Below are 17,687 nucleotides of genomic sequence, written 5' to 3'. Positions count from 1 at the left end.
TAATAATAATAATAATGGATTGGATTTATATAGCGCTTTCCAAGGCACCCAAAGCGCTTTACAATGCCACTATTCATTCACTCTCACATTCACACACTGGTGGAGGCAGCTACAGTTGTAGCCACAGCTGCCCTGGGGCAGACTGACAGAAGCGAGGCTGCCATATCGCACCATCGGCCCCTCTGGACAACAATAGCTATATTGCAATCTTTAAAACCTTTGGTTACTATGGTAACTCTCTGATAACCAAGCACTCTCTGATGTGACCAATCACAGAAGCTCTACTGCCACCCCCTTTATAACATAAAAAGTTATGAATGATGTTCCAGTCTATGATAGTGGACTCATCTGTGCTTGTCCTTTGTTACAGCCCATTGCAACCCTTACACTCCTTACAGTGGAAATGCAGTTGTCTTCAGGTGTTGCCTAGGTTTAACTGCCGATTGTCTACACCTGGTGAGGTGTGGCTAAAGGCGTTCCTGAAGTGGTCTAGTCCAATCACCTTCTCCAGGCCAATCAGCATTCATGCTGTGTCCTCGGTTATTCTTCCTTGTACACGCCTCATCTCATCACTCATGCTCCATTCAACCATTCCACCACCAGCTTCCAGGCTCTCGGGGCTCCTGCTCTAATCCTTTTCACAGACGGGGTTCTGTTCCGCTGAGATAGGCCATCTGAGTCTAACGGCAAATCACCTGTTTAAATTCTGTTCATCAGTAAATCAATTTCATTCTTTCAAATAACCTCTCCTTATTAAAATATCTGTACTGTATTTAGTGATGAACAATTGTTAAACTCTGGTGTTTGCTCCCATAATTTCCCTTTTATTTTGACGCTCTCTGCTCTTTCCTCTTTCACCTGATCTCTGACTGCGATTGTTTGGAGGTGAAAACCAAACATCACCTGGGTTTCAGAAAACCAGAGTTACCCTGGTAAGCAACCATTCTCTGTATCTCACTATGGGAGATATAATCTACTTCCAGGTTGTAAGTTCTTTATCCTTAACAAGGTATGGAGCAGGGTAAGCCCACACTAAGGACTGAGTGTGCCAGTGAGGATGCAATAATATCAAAAACGCATAACCTAACAAATGTAATAGATGGTCCTCTGGTGAACTGTGAAGGTCACACTCTCAGTAGCCTTCAACAGCCACACAGACAGATACACTCAACAAAACAGGAACACACAGATGCTTCAATCTATGCAAAGGAGTGCAAGACACAGAAAAGCGCTATATATGGCTACATTTTCAGCAATTTACCGTTTAAAAGTGGGCCCTGCATAAACAGGATGTGGACCAATTGGTGCATTCCCAAAGTAAATGTGATACGAAAGAGTAGCTAAATGCAGTTTAATAAATGGAAAATAATCCTCTCTTATTTAGCTAATCCTGAAGGAAACATAACACATGTGGAACAGAGTTAGGAATGGGTACCGGCAATGTTCCCTCGAAGCTGTGTGTGTGCACAATTGCGCACTGCTGGCACGGTCTCTGCGCACAGAAAATCTGCGTTGCGCACAAAAAAAAAAATCTAACCTGAATTGAAATTAAAATCAATACTTTAACAAGTCTGTTTTGCAGTGTTAGTCAGTGACTGGCTGCTCCCGTATGGGATCCAGCCAGTAATGCGATTCACATTCGTATATACGCAGCTAATCAATGTCGTTGACAGGCTCTGACAGCGTCCTTATGTGCCGACACCGGTGTTTTAGCGAGCAAAGCGGCGTGGCGACGTTTAGTGTGTGTCAGAACAATGAGGCGACTGCTGAGTGTTACAGGTGTTACAGCAGTGACACATCTGCTGCTGTCAGGCCTGCAGGTATCAGGCTGTTGTTCTCCTTCATCTCATAGTTGACAGAAATTATTTTTGGAGTGGCACAAATAATTTGTGTGGCATCAGATTTGATGCAATTTGATGATTGTTCTCTAAATAATTTAAAATGTTTATTTAAAAAAACGCCTTGGCTGCATTTTTAGGTAAACAGCTGCAAAAAACTTTGTTGTTTGCATAACTCAGTTACTTTTTTGAAGAAGTAACTATATAATTAATTACCCAACATTGGTCATTATTTACTGTATTTTGCAGACAGAGTTACAGACTCTCTCCCAGACCACAGACTCATAATACAAGTCAGAGCTTTATGAAAAAAAAACAAAAGAAACTTGTGTTTTCAAAATTGGAGTTCAAGTTATTTTTACTTCCAATAGTGTTAACATGCTACACAGGTCATGAACAAGATTTTTTTGTTTTGTTTTTTTAAATTTTCATTGTAAGTGGGCTAAAATAGTTAATTAAAAGTAGTCTAACATAAATGTAAATGCTGTAATTTTATTATTTTAATAAACCATGTAACTTGCATGGATTCAATGCTGGCGTCACCACAGTGCACACGTCTGCTGTTGCTCACAGTGGTCCAAGGGATCGCTCAGGGAGTTTCTGTGTTCGCTCAGACACATGAAAAATTAGAGGGAACATTGGGTGCGGGTATACCGGATACGGGTGGCTTTTTTTTTTCTTGAGATGTCATACACTTTGGATTCTAGCCAATCATTTTACGTTTCCGAGGATAGTAGGCGGGTCCAGGTACGTATGTTCTTTGAGAGCAGAGCTACAGATTAAATGTCCAAGGCAAAGCGGTCAAAAGTCTGGCTGTACTTCACAGCAAAATATGCAAACTCAGCAGCAACAAGTGCTTTAAGGTGATACTGTGATACTGTGCAAAGGAAGTAACACCTCGAATCCAATGAAACACCTGGCAACGCAATAGCGTTTTTTTAAAAGCAGAGAAATGCATCGTATTTGATAGCTTGCTGCGAGACTTCACACCAAGCACATCTGCTGCGGGTGGGTTGCCTGTTATTGGACCTGGAGTTAGCAACATCCCCCAAAAACCCGAAGAGGAGAGTCCTGGCCCCTAGCCCTGCCAGTGTAGCAGACGGATGATGATGCAGCAGCAACCGTTCTTCTCTGCGTGAGGAGCTTAATGTTGTTCGTGTGTAATTTACGTTGAGTAGGCTAACCACGTTATTACATTAATGCATGTAAGGTGAACTAGCAAACACCGTCGTAGTTACATGCGACTGTCTTCTTGTTTGATAGAGTGATACCATACATGCCCTGTAGCTGCAGAAAAAGCTAACACCGTTATCTTTTTACAAAAAAAACAAACAGCTAAACATGTTTTCCATTATTCACCGGTTCCAAACAAAGTAGGTATGTTGTATCAAAAGAAAAGGCTAACTTGGTTATCATTTTGCAGAAAAAAGAGACTGCTAAAAATAAAAACATAAGAGGTTTTTGGACAAAGTTTGTGTTCTCCATTCTTTAAGCAATTCAATTCAATTCAATTTTATTTATATAGCACCAAATCACAACAAAAGTCGCCTCAAGGCGCTTCATAGATACAGAGAAAAACCCAACAATCATATGACCCCCTATGAGCAGCACTTTGGCAACAGTGGGAAGGAAAAACTCCTGTTTAACAGGAAGAAACCTCCAGCAGAACCAGGCTCAGGGAGGGGCGGGGCCATCTGCTGCGACCGGTTGGGGTGAGAGAAGGAAGCAACGGTTAGAGCACCATTTAAGCACCCGCACAGTTTCAAAAGTACCGGTATCGGATAAAACCTAAACGATACCCATCCCTAAACAGAGTATAGATAAGGAATCTCTCAAATACTTCATAAAATGAGCATGTAGAAAGTGATCTAGCATTCTGAATGTTCACAATGACTCTCAGAGAGAGACCTGCTTCATTTTAAATCAGCCACTCGTGTGCCACGCCCAGAGTGCTGACCATTTGGGATGTGGAAGAAAAAAATCACGCCAAGTCAATGTTCAAAGGCAATGGTCATGGCCAGTAGTGGAACAGAAAAGCTAGTTCTGCCATCAATGGCCTGATGGGCCAGTATGGGATCTATAAAAATGAGAGACAGCTACTCCTCCCTCACCCCACTCAGTATCACTGGTATGAGGTTGAGAAGGGGAAAATGCATACAGGTCAATGCTGAACACATGAGAAGCTACTTTAAGGCATATCACCCAATTTGTAATATTGCTAAACATTTCTTAAGGCAGACGAGTCATGCTGGCTGGGTCAGTGTCATTTTTGTTGTAATTGATGTCTGGTTTGTTCTGTTCCCTAGTGATGGGTAGGGATGGGTACCAGTATCCGGTGTTCTGACATAATCCTTGAAATAGTAATAACACAGTATCCTCAGCAAAGATGAATTAAACAAGTTTTATTTTAATGGAAGTTTACTTCAAGTCTTCAGATTTTTACTGTCTTTTATTTGATTACTTTAAAGTATATGATTACATTAGAGTAATTAAATAAAGACAGTTTTGATGGAGCTCCTGAGCCAGCCCAAGCTCTCTATGAAGACGAGGAAAAACTCCCCTGGGGGGGCCAGACTGACGGGAAGAAACCTCGGGAAAGCCCATTCAAAGAGAGATCCCCTTTCCTGGGATGGCTGGGGGGGGTTACAGGAATTCCAAAACACTGAAATTTAAAGTGGGCCAATTAAAAAAAATTATTTCCTGAAAAAAAGAAAGGTAATTCATACATCACACATAAATGATAACGTCTGAATTGTGTGTGTTTGTGTGTGTGTGTGATAGGCTTATCTCAGCCAAGTGTGATGCTGTAGCTCCTCCAGCGTCGGCCGCGTCTCCGGGACTTTGGTTAAACACGCGTCCAAGAAATCCCGGCAGTCTGGAAAGAAAGGAAAGAGAAAAAACATGAAGATGATAGTTCCAGTGGTCCAAGCCATCAGTCAGTCTTGAAGTGTGACGTTTTCTTACTTTTGGACAGATGTCTTTTGAATTTCAGGCGCTCCACAGGACGCCTGTCTTTTTCAGGCTCTTCTCCACAGGACGCCTGTCTTTTTCAGGGACAATCTTCACCCACAAATTCATAAAGTCCTTGTGAAGGGTCAGTTTCTCAATGATTGTTCGCCCATGGTACCTGTGGAAGATTACAGTTGTCATTAATTTTCATTAATTGTGTAAACTCACAGAAAATAAAACATTAATGCACTTCAAACCCATTTAAAAGTACCCACCTGGCTTCAGGTGCAGCATCCCCTGCCATTCTAGAGGCAGCAATTAGAAATCTTTCAGTGAAGGTTCCTGTTTTCAGGGTGACGGCTGCTCCAAGTTTGTCAGCCAGCTGGTGCAGGTGTTGAGCCGTGCTATTCCTCACTGCAACACAGCGATGGCTGAGCAAGGACAATATTAGACACACAACTCAGTGAACATGATCTCTCTTTCATGTCTTCTAATAAAATCACTACAGCTTCTTCTCTCCTCTTACGTCAGTCCTGTGTTAAACAGAGCGCTCAGAATCCGTCCATGGCTGCAATTTTCCACCATGGCATCAAGCGCCAGATTGACCTCCTGATGTAGAAAGTTGTTGTTGGTCATTGCAAGCTTCAGCAATAGAGCTCGGCCTGTTGTTTCAACTTCTGGGTCCATTGTTCTCTGGAGCTGAATGTAGAGCTCATTGATGGCATGTATGGCCTCAAAGGCTATTGCTGAGCGTTGGTTTTTCACCTAAAATGTGAGTGAAAATCATCAGTTGAGGCTGTAGTATGCACTTGAAGGGAAACTAGCTGCATGAAACGCATATAAGAAACATAAAGTGTGCAATACCTCCTCAATGAGGACCAGACACACTTCATGTAGTTTAGTCTTCAGGATGTCCGAGTGGTGCTTTGCCAGAGACTGAATAGTTTTCTACTGTCTTTTCTTAATCCTGTATTTACACAACACAACATTGAACACGACTTCAGGAACACCACAAATAACACAGCCACATTATGCAGCACTGTTTCTGTGCAGTATTTAATGTCTCCTTACTACGTTTCTTACCAGTCGTCTGAAGACAGCAGACTAAAGCTGTGGGACAGGCTCTCTACAGGTGTAGCTACAGGCGGGAGTTTGACCCTGCTCTCTCTTGGATTATTCTGACTGCACTGACTGTCTGCTTTCTTGTCTGATAATCAACGAGGTTAGTAAAAAGAAACTGTCATTTCTTCTAATTCGAAGCATGATGCAGTGATTAATTGTTCATTAAAATCTTTTTAAAAAATCTCTTAATTTAAAGTTTGATTATTCAGCATCTTCTACAGTTACTGAGGAAAACCACTTACCGTCTATAGGGACGACTTTTGCACGGCGCAGCAGCGTCCCAGGCCGAGGTCCTCGTTTTTGCGGTATGGGAACTGTTGGAGGTTTTGGAGTCAAAGGCTTTACTGCAGTAAATGTTTTGGTTGGTACTGTGTGTCCAGGTGAGGTTACAATCCCATCCTGGAAATGCTGCAGTTTTTCCAAAATAGGCCCAAATTTGTCTTTTGCTGTCAAGACTCTTATTCCACGAATGACCTTCGTGTCTGTTTAGACAAAAAAATAACTAAATAACTACAAATTGACATCTTACAAAAACAACAATAAACATTTTTCTTCCTGATTTTTTTTTTCTTCAAAAAAGCATATAAAATGAATGGACAGCAAGAATGTGTAATTTAGCATTAAAATAGATAATCTACAGTGTCAAATTTTAAAATCTAAACGAACTGATTAACAGCAGGTGTAACCACTAAAGAAAAGCATCACCTTTGAACCGACCTGCTCCTGAATGTTTAGCAGAGAAAACAGGCAATTGCGATGGACAAGCTGCTCGAGGAGGTGGAGGAACTGGAGTGAGCGGTGTCATCTCAACAGGACTAACAATGAAAGGAATGGCCCTCAGATCACTTGGTGTGTGTGTGTCTGCAGAGCTGAGGCTACTCAGACTTCTTTCAGGGTCCTCCTGATTCCAAAAGGGGTCATCCAAACAGTTCCAGCTTCCCTGGACTATCTCTGGAGAGCCTGCGCATTGCTCAGGTAAAGGTGGGAGTTGCACAGCATAATCTCTGGGTCTCTGTGCGATATGCAATGTGTCTGCCTGTTGAAAGAACACATTTGTCTTACTGCTCTGAGCTTTGTGAAAGTCCAGGATCCTGGACTCTGTGGTGAAGCGCTGACAGTTGCTCTGTCTACAGTGACTTACACAAAAATTACACTGTGCAAAGCAGCAAAATATAACACATCTCTCAGAAACATTTACATTTGATCAGCAGAGAAGTCAAGAATGAGTATGTTTAGTTACTTACATCTCCACCTGTGCGTCCCCTTGTCCGTCAACTGGACACACAGGAACTCCCTAAGCTCTTTCTTCTTCGCAGGACGCCTGTCTTTTTCAGGCTCTTCTCCACAGGACGCCTGTCTTTTTCAGGCTCTTCTCCACAGGACGCCTGTCTTTTTCAGGCTCTTCTCCACAGGACGCCTGTCTTTTTCAGGGACAATCTTCACCCACAAATTCATAAAGTCCTTGTGAAGGGTCAGTTTCTCAATGATTGTTCGCCCATGGTACCTGTGGAAGATTACAGTTGTCATTAATTTTCATTAATTGTGTAAACTCACAGAAAATAAAACATTGATGCACTTCAAACCCATTTAAAAGTACCCACCTGGCTTCAGGTGCAGCATCCCCTGCCATTCTAGAGGCAGCAATTAGAAATCTTTCAGTGAAGGTTCCTGTTTTCAGGGTGACGGCTGCTCCAAGTTTGTCAGCCAGCTGGTGCAGGTGTTGAGCCGTGCTATTCCTCACTGCAACACAGCGATGGCTGAGCAAGGACAATATTAGACACACAACTCAGTGAACATGATCTCTCTTTCATGTCTTCTAATAAAATCACTACAGCTTCTTCTCTCCTCTTACGTCAGTCCTGTGTTAAACAGAGCGCTCAGAATCCGTCCATGGCTGCAATTTTCCACCATGGCATCAAGCGCCAGATTGACCTCCTGATGAAGAAAGTTGTTGTTGGTCATTGCAAGCTTCAGCAATAGAGCTCGGCCTGTTGTTTCAACTTCTGGGTCCATTGTTCTCTGGAGCTGAATGTAGAGCTCATTGATGGCATGTATGGCCTCAAAGGCTATTGCTGAGCGTTGGTTTTTCACCTAAAATGTGAGTGAAAATCATCAGTTGAGGCTGTAGTATGCACTTGAAGGGAAACTAGCTGCATGAAACGCATATAAGAAACATAAAGTGTGCAATACCTCCTCAATGAGGACCAGACACACTTCATGTAGTTTAGTCTTCAGGATGTCCGAGTGGTGCTTTGCCAGAGACTGAATAGTTTGTAAGCCCTGTCTTTTCTTAATCCTGTATTTACACAACACAACATTGAACACGACTTCAGGAACACCACAAATAACACAGCCACATTATGCAGCACTGTTTCTGTGCAGTATTTAATGTCTCCTTACTACGTTTCTTACCAGTCGTCTGAAGACAGCAGACTAAAGCTGTGGGACAGGCTCTCTACAGGTGTAGCTACAGGCGGGAGTTTGACCCTGCTCTCTCTTGGATTATTCTGACTGCACTGACTGTCTGCTTTCTTGTCTGATAATCAACGAGGTTAGTAAAAAGAAACTGTCATTTCTTCTAATTCGAAGCATGATGCAGTGATTAATTGTTCATTAAAATCTTTTTAAAAAATCTCTTAATTTAAAGTTTGATTATTCAGCATCTTCTACAGTTACTGAGGAAAACCACTTACCGTCTATAGGGACGACTTTTGCACGGCGCAGCAGCGTCCCAGGCCGAGGTCCTCGTTTTTGCGGTATGGGAACTGTTGGAGGTTTTGGAGTCAAAGGCTTTACTGCAGTAAATGTTTTGGTTGGTACTGTGTGTCCAGGTGAGGTTACAATCCCATCCTGGAAATGCTGCAGTTTTTCCAAAATAGGCCCAAATTTGTCTTTTGCTGTCAAGACTCTTATTCCACGAATGACCTTCGTGTCTGTTTAGACAAAAAAATAACTAAATAACTACAAATTGACATCTTACAAAAACAACAATAAACATTTTTCTTCCTGATTTTTTTTTTCTTCAAAAAAGCATATAAAATGAATGGACAGCAAGAATGTGTAATTTAGCATTAAAATAGATAATCTACAGTGTCAAATTTTAAAATCTAAACGAACTGATTAACAGCAGGTGTAACCACTAAAGAAAAGCATCACCTTTGAACCGACCTGCTCCTGAATGTTTAGCAGAGAAAACAGGCAATTGCGATGGACAAGCTGCTCGAGGAGGTGGAGGAACTGGAGTGAGCGGTGTCATCTCAACAGGACTAACAATGAAAGGAATGGCCCTCAGATCACTTGGTGTGTGTGTGTCTGCAGAGCTGAGGCTACTCAGACTTCTTTCAGGGTCCTCCTGATTCCAAAAGGGGTCATCCAAACAGTTCCAGCTTCCCTGGACTATCTCTGGAGAGCCTGCGCATTGCTCAGGTAAAGGTGGGAGATGCACAGCATAATCTCTGGGTCTCTGTGCGATATGCAATGTGTCTGCCTGTTGAAAGAACACATTTGTCTTACTGCTCTGAGCTTTGTGAAAGTCCAGGATCCTGGACTCTGTGGTGAAGCGCTGACAGTTGCTCTGTCTACAGTGACTTACACAAAAATTACACTGTGCAAAGCAGCAAAATATAACACATCTCTCAGAAACATTTACATTTGATCAGCAGAGAAGTCAAGAATGAGTATGTTTAGTTACTTACATCTCCACCTGTGCGCTTTCTCTGAATCAAATCTTCAAAGCGATGGAAAAAGTTATCTGATGTCTTTTCAGACATGCCTGAGATAAAAAGTGAACAAATTGTTTAGAAATAGAAAGTTAGTGAGTGCTGCTCAGTGTGTGAGTGGCAAGTTCTAACTGAGCTGCTCAGTAAATAACTGTTATGATGTGGAACTCACAGAGCATTTTTTGAAAATATTCATATATATACACTATTTTGTGTTTACAAAAATATCAGACATGTCTAAATCAAAGGCAGGTTATGATCTCTAATTATGATCTTTAATCAACAAATTTAAATAGACGTCCTAATCACAGCTTCTAAAACTAGACAACACTATACTGATAAATTCATATAAAACAGCAAAAAGGAGATAAAAGCACTGTCATAAATAGAGAAATAAGTACAGTAAATAAATAAATACAGTTTTTAAAAAATATAGAAAAAAAACGTGTCATTTGTTACAACGACAACAAAATAGCAGCTTGGACAAAGCTGTTTCTTCAAGCTTCGCCTGCATTTAGGGTCTGCAAACCTCTGTCCCACAGGAAGAAGCTGAAATCCTCCAATAAGGGGTGGGAGTCATTTAAAGTAGAGTAACTCATCCTCTACAACTGCCTAGTATTCAAGGACTCTATGTTAAGATGCTCTAACATGGTACAGTACCTTCAGAAACGCCTCAAATTTCTTAGATACTGAAAATTAAATCTCTTCTCAGGAACCTTTTCTCCATTCAGTAGAAGTAGATCTAGTATTCATTTTAAAGTTCTAATGAAGACAGCAGACTAAAGCTGTGGGACAGGCTCTCTACAGGTGTAGCTACAGGCGGGAGTTTGACCCTGCTCTCTCTTGGATTATTCTGACTGCACTGACTGTCTGCTTTCTTGTCTGATAATCAACGAGGTTAGTAAAAAGAAACTGTCATTTCTTCTAATTCGAAGCATGATGCAGTGATTAATTGTTCATTAAAATCTTTTTAAAAAATCTCTTAATTTAAAGTTTGATTATTCAGCATCTTCTACAGTTACTGAGGAAAACCACTTACTGTCTATAGGGACGACTTTTGCACGGGGCAGCAGCGTCCCAGGCCGAGGTCCTCGTTTTTGCGGTATGGGAACTGTTGGAGGTTTTGGAGTCAAAATAGGCCCAAATTTGTCTTTTGCTGTCAAGACTCTTATTCCACGAATGAACTTCGTGTCTGTTTAGACAAAAAATAACTAAATAACTACAAATTGACATCTTACAAAAACAACAATAAACATTTTTCTTCCTGATTTTTTTTTCTTCAAAAAAGCATATAAAATGAATGGACAGCAAGAATGTGTAATTTAGCATTAAAATAGATAATCTACAGTGTCAAATTTTAAAATCTAAACGAACTGATTAACAGCAGGTGTAACCACTAAAGAAAAGCATCACCTTTGAACCGCAATGGCGATGGACAAGCTGCTCGAGGAGGTGGAGGAACTGGAGTGAGCGGTGTCATCTCAACAGGACTAACAATGAAAGGAATGGCCCTCAGATCACTTGGTGTGTGTGTGTCTGCAGAGCTGAGGCTACTCAGACTTCTTTCAGGGTCCTCCTGATTCCAAAAGGGGTCATCCAAACAGTTCCAGCTTCTCTGGACTCTCTGTGGAGAGCCTGCGCATTGCTCAGGTAAAGGTGGGAGTTGCACAGCATAATCTCTGGGTCTCTGTGCGATATGCAATGTGTCTGCCTGTTGAAAGAACACATTTGTCTTACTGCTCTGAGCTTTGTGAAAGTCCAGGATCCTGGACTCTGTGGTGAAGCGCTGACAGTTGCTCTGTCTACAGTGACTTACACAAAAATTACACTGTGCAAAGCAGCAAAATATAACACATCTCTCAGAAACATTTACATTTGATCAGCAGAGAAGTCAAGAATGAGTATGTTTAGTTACTTACATCTCCACCTGTGCGCTTTCTCTGAATCAAATCTTCAAAGCGATGGAAAAAGTTATCTGATGTCTTTTCAGACATGCCTGAGATAAAAAGTGAACAAATTGTTTAGAAATAGAAAGTTAGTGAGTGCTGCTCAGTGTGTGAGTGGCAAGTTCTAACTGAGCTGCTCAGTAAATAACTGTTATGATGTGGAACTCACAGAGCATTTTTTGAAAATATTCATATATATACACTATTTTGTGTTTACATGGCAACGGGAGGAAACAACCCGGCAAAATAACACATGACAGCGAGATAAATTTATTGGATTGCCAGTCAGAGAAGTGTGATTCGTCACTCCAGTAAACACATCTCCACTGCTTTAGAGTCCAGTGTTGAGATGCTTAAATCACTCCATCTGACGCTTTGCATTGTGTTTGTCAGTGTAAGGCTGGGATGCAGCTGCTCAGCCATGGAAACCAATGAAGTTTGGACATCTGTAACAACAGCAGACTGCAGATATTGGTGACTTAAGTGCACTATGAGCCTTAGCATCAGCTGACTCGCTGTCATTTCCAATTACTTCCACTTTGTTATAATATCACTAACAGCTGACTATGGAATATTTAATAGCGAGGAAATTTCATGACTGGACTTGTTGCACTGGTGCATCCTATCACATTACCATGCTGGAATTCATTCAGTTCCTGAGAGCGACTCGTCCTTTCACACATGTTTGTAGAAGTAGTCTGCATGCCTAGGTGCTTGATTTAATACACCTGTGTCCATGGAAGTGATTGGAACACATTAATTGAATGATTTGGATGGGTTAGGGAATACTTTTGGCAACATAGTGTATGCCTGACCTTACAAACTCTATGATTATAACAGTCATTTTCACTGTTTTCAGAACACAAGTTATGGTTGGAGATATCATGACCGCCACCCCACCATACAGATGTTTTGGGAGGTATTTGATGAACTAACTGAAGAGCAGAGGAAAGATTTCCTTCGTAAGTACTTGCTGAAGCCTCCATTATGATATGTTACTGAAATCACACTGTATCATATAAAACATTAGATTTTTCTGCGCTTTACCAAGATACATTAGAGAGCAGCATTGTTCTGATTAATATACTGTAAAGCTGCTTCTAGCTGGTGGACTGAGCCGCCTCACCTTTCACCTGGCTCACGTCACACACCTGGAGAGACTCGACCTCCACCTGTGTTGCCTCACGCGAGATGATCTAGAGGCTCTGAGTCAGTTGCTACCAATCTCACACGCCGGACACTAATCGCATGCTCGCTGCAGCAGTCATGTGACTCGTTGTTTTTCAGTCCAGGTGCTGCCCTCTCTCACTGCACTGACCGAGCTTGATGTGTCATCCAATAAGGAAGTGGGAGGTGTGGTCCACCTGCTGGTCTCCGCCCTCCCTGCGACACAAATGAGGAGGCTGCCATTCAACAGCTGCTACATGAGCAACGAGTCCTTCACTGCTCTGGGTAACACACACACACACACACACACACACACACACACACACACACACACACACACACACACACACACTTGTTTATTTATAGAAGTTTTCCTTCAAGTCATTCTCCCTGAATACCTCTTCCACCCTCTAGCCTGAAATGGTGAAAACTTTGTGTTTATGCATCAGCCCTGGCGGTGTCCTATCTGCGCACGGTGGATATTTCCTGGTGTAAAGTGGTTGGCGGTCACTTGGCGCTCCTGCTGGATGCTCTGCAGCCATCAGTCGTCAGCGAGCTCTGTCTTTGCAGCTGCGAGCTCACCACTGATGACATGCAACATCTGGGTAACTAACACACAATGACATTATACTTTTTCTTTTTTGGTCTGTAGTGGATCATTAGGCTGCATAAATGTATATTAAGACAAGTAAAGCCTGAAGGAAATTGATATTTCTTTCATTTATTTCATGCTGCCAGCATCTGTAGCTGTCGTATAAAACAAAACAATGAAACTATTCGGTGTTATTTTTGTCTCCATCAGAAACATTGTGAACAAAACAGTAAAGTGAACAGGCATAAAGTGATCAGTTATCAATGGGTCCTCTTCCTCTGTGCAGCTGCCGTGTGCAGACGGGGCTGTCTCTCCTCACTCCGTGCACTGGATCTGTCCTACAACAGCTTGGTGGGAGACAACGGTTGGTGCAGTCTGTTTGCAGCAGGAGGTCTGGGCTCTCTGGAAGACGTGGATGTCAGTTTGCGACCTTCAACCTCTGCTCCGTGCTCAGCCTGGCTGCCCGCTCTGCTCCGAGCTCTGCCTCAAATTTCGGCGCTGGCTCGACTGGCCATGCAGAGGTGGACAGCTGACTGTCAGGAGAGAGAGCAGCTCAGGTACTGTCTGAAAAAGAGGAGCGTCCTGCTGGAAAGGGATCCAGATTTACAAGACACATCATCAGCATGTAAAGGGAACAGTCAGGAGAGCCTAGAAGAGAGTCAGCCTGAGGAGATTGGAGCGGACCGCACTGGAATTTACTGTCAAAGAGCGACCCACTTTGTTGCTTTATTATTATTTTTTTAAGTCTCTGTTACCACAAGAAGGTCAGTGTTGACGTCAGCTGCATCACGTCTGATGTAAACTGTGTCACACGTGATGGTTTCAGGGAATACTGGGAACTTACAGAGTTAAGCACAGCTGGTGTGGGTTATCATATTTGTCGTCTCTCACCTTGGCTGCAGGGTCTGGGTCTTTCCAATGCAGCAGTCCTAACACTTGAGACACACATGCCGAGAAGTGGGGATACCTGGAAATGGACAAAGGCTTTCAGCAGAGTTTTAAAGCAGCTATTCAGGAAAAGAGCTGTGAATTATCTGCATACCTTGTTAGGTAATCAGCTATTTTGGGGTTCTTTAACAAATCAACCAAAAGGTCGACTGAGTATTTTGTCGTCAGAGTACCTTCACCGTTCACGATGATGTTGAGCACAAGCTGGAGCGTTTGATGGATGTTCTTTGCATCAAAGAGCTACGAGGAAATCCCAGAGATTAGAGACAAGATATTATGTGAATCAGCATGAATGTTGTTTGTTGTTCAACAGATAAAAACAAGAAGAGAAAATAGAAACAAAGTAAAAAAGGAACAATTGTTTCTGCCGTTAAGAAAAAAAAATTGAGTCATGGCAGAGACCTGCAGAAGTCTTGAGTCTCATTTGATGACATTTTGTCAGATTGCCTTGTAATTTAAAAAAAACAAAACTGTTTTTTGAGCAAAAGTTCTCCAGGTTTTTTTGGAGTTCTTTCAAAGTTTTCTTATTTTTGGACGTTAGCTGCTTTTTCACTCTTTTTCAGTCCAGTCTGTGCATCTGAACATTTACAGAAAGATTTCTTTGTTTCGTCTTTAGACACTTTGTTAAACGCAGATCCCAGCAGAGTTCGCCTACCTTCTCTCCAACCTTCTCAGGTTTTGTGGATATTATACATGGTTATGCTGAGGATATGTTGGCTACTTTCCACTGGAAATGCCTTTTGGTTAAACTGTCAGCGAGGAATTTGCACTGTTACATTTTTATATAACTTTAATGCAAAAAAAACAGCTGCTTGTTTAAGTGAAAATACACTGATGGGGTTTTTTTCTATTCATGAACAGGAGTGTGATCAGTTTAATAAAAGAAAAAATAACCATAACCAAGATATGAGGGGAAATCTTGGACAAATACAAGCAGACTGGAGCAGCCAGCGTTCAAAACACCGACGTTCAAGGTAACAGAAGGTTCCCGAGCCACATCCACCCAGCTGGTTTCTGTGTTTCTTGTGTATTTGTGTACACTGTGACTTCATGGCTGTCTTGGGCTCCAGCTCTTGTTTTGGTGTCTCATTAATTTGATTTAATGTCCTGCTTAGTGATAACATCACTCTTGGCCTCCCTGCACTGGCTTCCAATTGAATTTAGGATTCATTTTCAAGTTCTTTTATTGGTTTTTAAATCTTTAAATGGTCTGGCACCTGCTGAAGCCCTATGTCCCCACTCGTTCGCTCCGGTCAGCTGAGCAGCTGTTGCTCTCAGTCCCCAAATCACGGCTGAAACTGAGAGGAGACCGAGCGTTCTCTATCGTGGCTCCTAAGCTTTGGAATAATCTTCCTCTTCACATTAGGCAATTGACATCAGTGCTGGTTTTTAAATCCAGATTGAAAAAGCATTTTTATTCACTGGCTTTTGACTCAGTGGTTGACTGACTTGTATTTTATTGTTTTTCGCTATGTTTATTATTGTATCGTATTTATTATTCTTATGGTATCTATTATGTTTCTATTGTTCAGCAGTTTGGTCAGCCTTGTGTGTTTTTAAAGTGCTATATAAATAAACAATGATGATGATGATGAACATAGTAACGTGTGTTGGGTTGCTCTGTCTTCAGACTCACTGTCAGACTGATTAGACAGTGAGTCTGAAGGTGAGAGTCCTCACTGCCCACGCCTGTCTTTGGGTCTGACCAACACCGTTTCCTGTGTGTCATTCCCCCCTCGCCTTCCCCCCATCCGTCCTGTCTGCACTGACCTCTCCAATAAAGACAAAAGGCCTCATTTTCTGAAACTCTTCCTATCCCATCACCTTGCGAAGAATCACTTCACCATGTTGATTAATAAGGACGGTGGGAATGGTTTGAAGTCTCGTCACAGAAAATGTGCCAAAGGCAAAGAATCTGAGCTTGAAATAAAATGAAATGAAAGATCAGCCCCACACAGGGGTTAAATTCAGATGGAAACTCTTATCACACAAAGAGAACAAGCGAATAAATATATCTGAGTGTGGCCCCTCGACTGTCACAGTGTAGCTGACATTTGATCTTATCATGTGTTAAAGCTATTTTAATTACTGAAGAGAACCAGTGTCAAACTCAGCCCAAGTATGGTTGTACGTTAATCCTTAAAGCAACAACGTTTTTAAAGTTGCAGCGTCATTTTTACACCACACCTAAAATCCCACTAATCGTCCGGGCTCTTCACCCTATGACCACACGCTGGGGTATCTAACACCACATGACCCAAATGGAAACTATGTCAGCTGAAAGAAACCCATCGAAATGTGCAACACTTAAAACTTTGCCTGATTGGAGCATGGCTTCAAATACAGCCCTGAAAACAGACAGGCGGTCGTTGGCATTTCGCCCTCGTTCCTGAGAGACTACATCGATGTATCAGTCAACAAATGAACTACTGTGGCGTCACAGCTGGGGCCTTCTCTGTGTCGTTTATAACACAGAGAAGGACCCAGCTGTGACGCTGAAGTGGTATCTTTAAATTAGCTGTAGGTGTGAATGCTTGTCTGTCTCTCTGTTAGCTTTGCAACAGACTGGTGATATTCAGAGTGCACCATATGTCTGGTATTATTTCCCTTCCAAATTAGTGCTTCCTCTTAGTTGCTGGTCTAAATTTGTTTCCTTTCATGTTCAGGCCGTGTTAGCTTTGTCTCTGTGTGTAGCAGGTTTTGTCTCCATGTTTGTTTCACTGTCTGCCTGTCTGTCTCTGTATTCTGTACTTCTGATAGACGTCTAATTTTGCCAGTCCCTCTTTTTGTGCGCCTTGTACCTTGTCACTCTCTGTGACCGCGTCTCACTTTGCCAGTTCCCATGTATTTAGTCAGTTAATGGTGGTCTGAGTAACCCTCACCACTTTGTTCTCCAGTGTCTTTGTTCCTGTTCATCCTACATATTTTCCCCCATTTGTTATTTATTTCTGCTGTTTGCTATTTATATTTTATTCCTGCACAGTTTGCTTGAAGCACTCATATTTTGTCTATTCTATTCATGTGGATCTTATCTTTCTATTTCCTTGCTTCCTTTTCTGTTTACTTTGCTTCTTGCCCGTGTTTCGTCCTTTTGCGGTGTCTGTGTTTTTTTAATCCTATGGTCTCTTTTAAGTTTGTTTGTCTCTTTACTTCTTCAAACTGAATTCAAAGTGGAGCAAATGCTATATAACATTCTCATAGTCTCATTCACACTAACGTTGGTTCTGTATCTTGTAACCAAAGGAAGCTTCAGCATGCAGACTGGAGCCAGCGATCAAAACACGTGCTTCCTATTTTATTTTGTTGGTTATGTTGAGTTTTGCTGTAACTGTCTCATTACTCCTGATTTGTCCCTGCCGTCTCCTCTTCCCTAATGACCGTCCTGTGTGTTTATTGTTTAATCTTC

At 41.9% G+C, this 17,687-nt stretch overlaps 1 protein-coding gene across 3 annotated transcripts; it reads right to left on the bottom strand.

Moving 5' to 3' along the window:
• Positions 1-5,509: 5,509 nt before the first annotated feature.
• Positions 5,510-11,702, bottom strand: LOC147322613 (uncharacterized). Of its 3 annotated transcripts, none has more exons than XM_086307049.1 (16): positions 11,548-11,702; positions 11,042-11,339; positions 10,668-10,820; positions 9,605-9,681; positions 9,066-9,396; positions 8,603-8,842; positions 8,322-8,445; positions 8,100-8,205; positions 7,762-8,000; positions 7,511-7,666; positions 7,154-7,413; positions 6,615-6,945; positions 6,152-6,391; positions 5,871-5,994; positions 5,652-5,754; positions 5,510-5,552 (listed from the first exon to the last, which is right to left on the bottom strand). In XM_086307049.1, the coding sequence occupies exons 1-11, from the start codon at positions 11,620-11,622 to the stop codon at positions 7,272-7,274; spliced, it is 1,941 nt and encodes a 646-aa protein (XP_086163175.1). In that variant the 5' UTR covers positions 11,623-11,702; the 3' UTR covers positions 5,510-5,552; positions 5,652-5,754; positions 5,871-5,994; positions 6,152-6,391; positions 6,615-6,945; positions 7,154-7,271. The 3 variants fall into 3 exon arrangements, with proteins under 3 accessions (XP_086163175.1, XP_086163176.1, XP_086163178.1); XM_086307050.1 differs by having other exon boundaries at positions 6,627-6,945; XM_086307052.1 differs by having other exon boundaries at positions 5,512-5,552; positions 9,078-9,396.
• Between the last annotated feature and the right edge of the window lie 5,985 nt (positions 11,703-17,687).

The sequence above is a fragment of the Aulonocara sp. 'chitande type north' Nkhata Bay genome, linkage group LG9 (genome assembly GCF_057382095.1).
Source record: "Aulonocara sp. 'chitande type north' Nkhata Bay isolate Kocher_YH1m ecotype deep benthic linkage group LG9, A_spYH_male_GT1.1, whole genome shotgun sequence".
Classification (NCBI taxonomy): domain Eukaryota; kingdom Metazoa; phylum Chordata; class Actinopteri; order Cichliformes; family Cichlidae; genus Aulonocara; species Aulonocara sp. 'chitande type north' Nkhata Bay.
Note: the sequence above shows the minus strand (reverse complement) of the source record. Positions and strands in the feature narration are given on the sequence as shown.

Excerpts from the sequence above, each read along its gene's own strand:
- LOC147322613 (XM_086307049.1), bottom strand. The coding sequence starts at position 11,622 with ATGTCTGAAAAGACATCAGATAACTTTTTCCATCGCTTTGAAGATTTG. Across the intron at positions 10,821-11,041 it reads ATCGCCATTGCGGTTCAAAG|ACACGAAGTTCATTCGTGGA; the intron begins GTGATGCTTTTC and ends TTGTCTAAACAG. Across the intron at positions 8,001-8,099 it reads GTCTGGTCCTCATTGAGGAG|GTGAAAAACCAACGCTCAGC; the intron begins GTATTGCACACT and ends CTCACATTTTAG.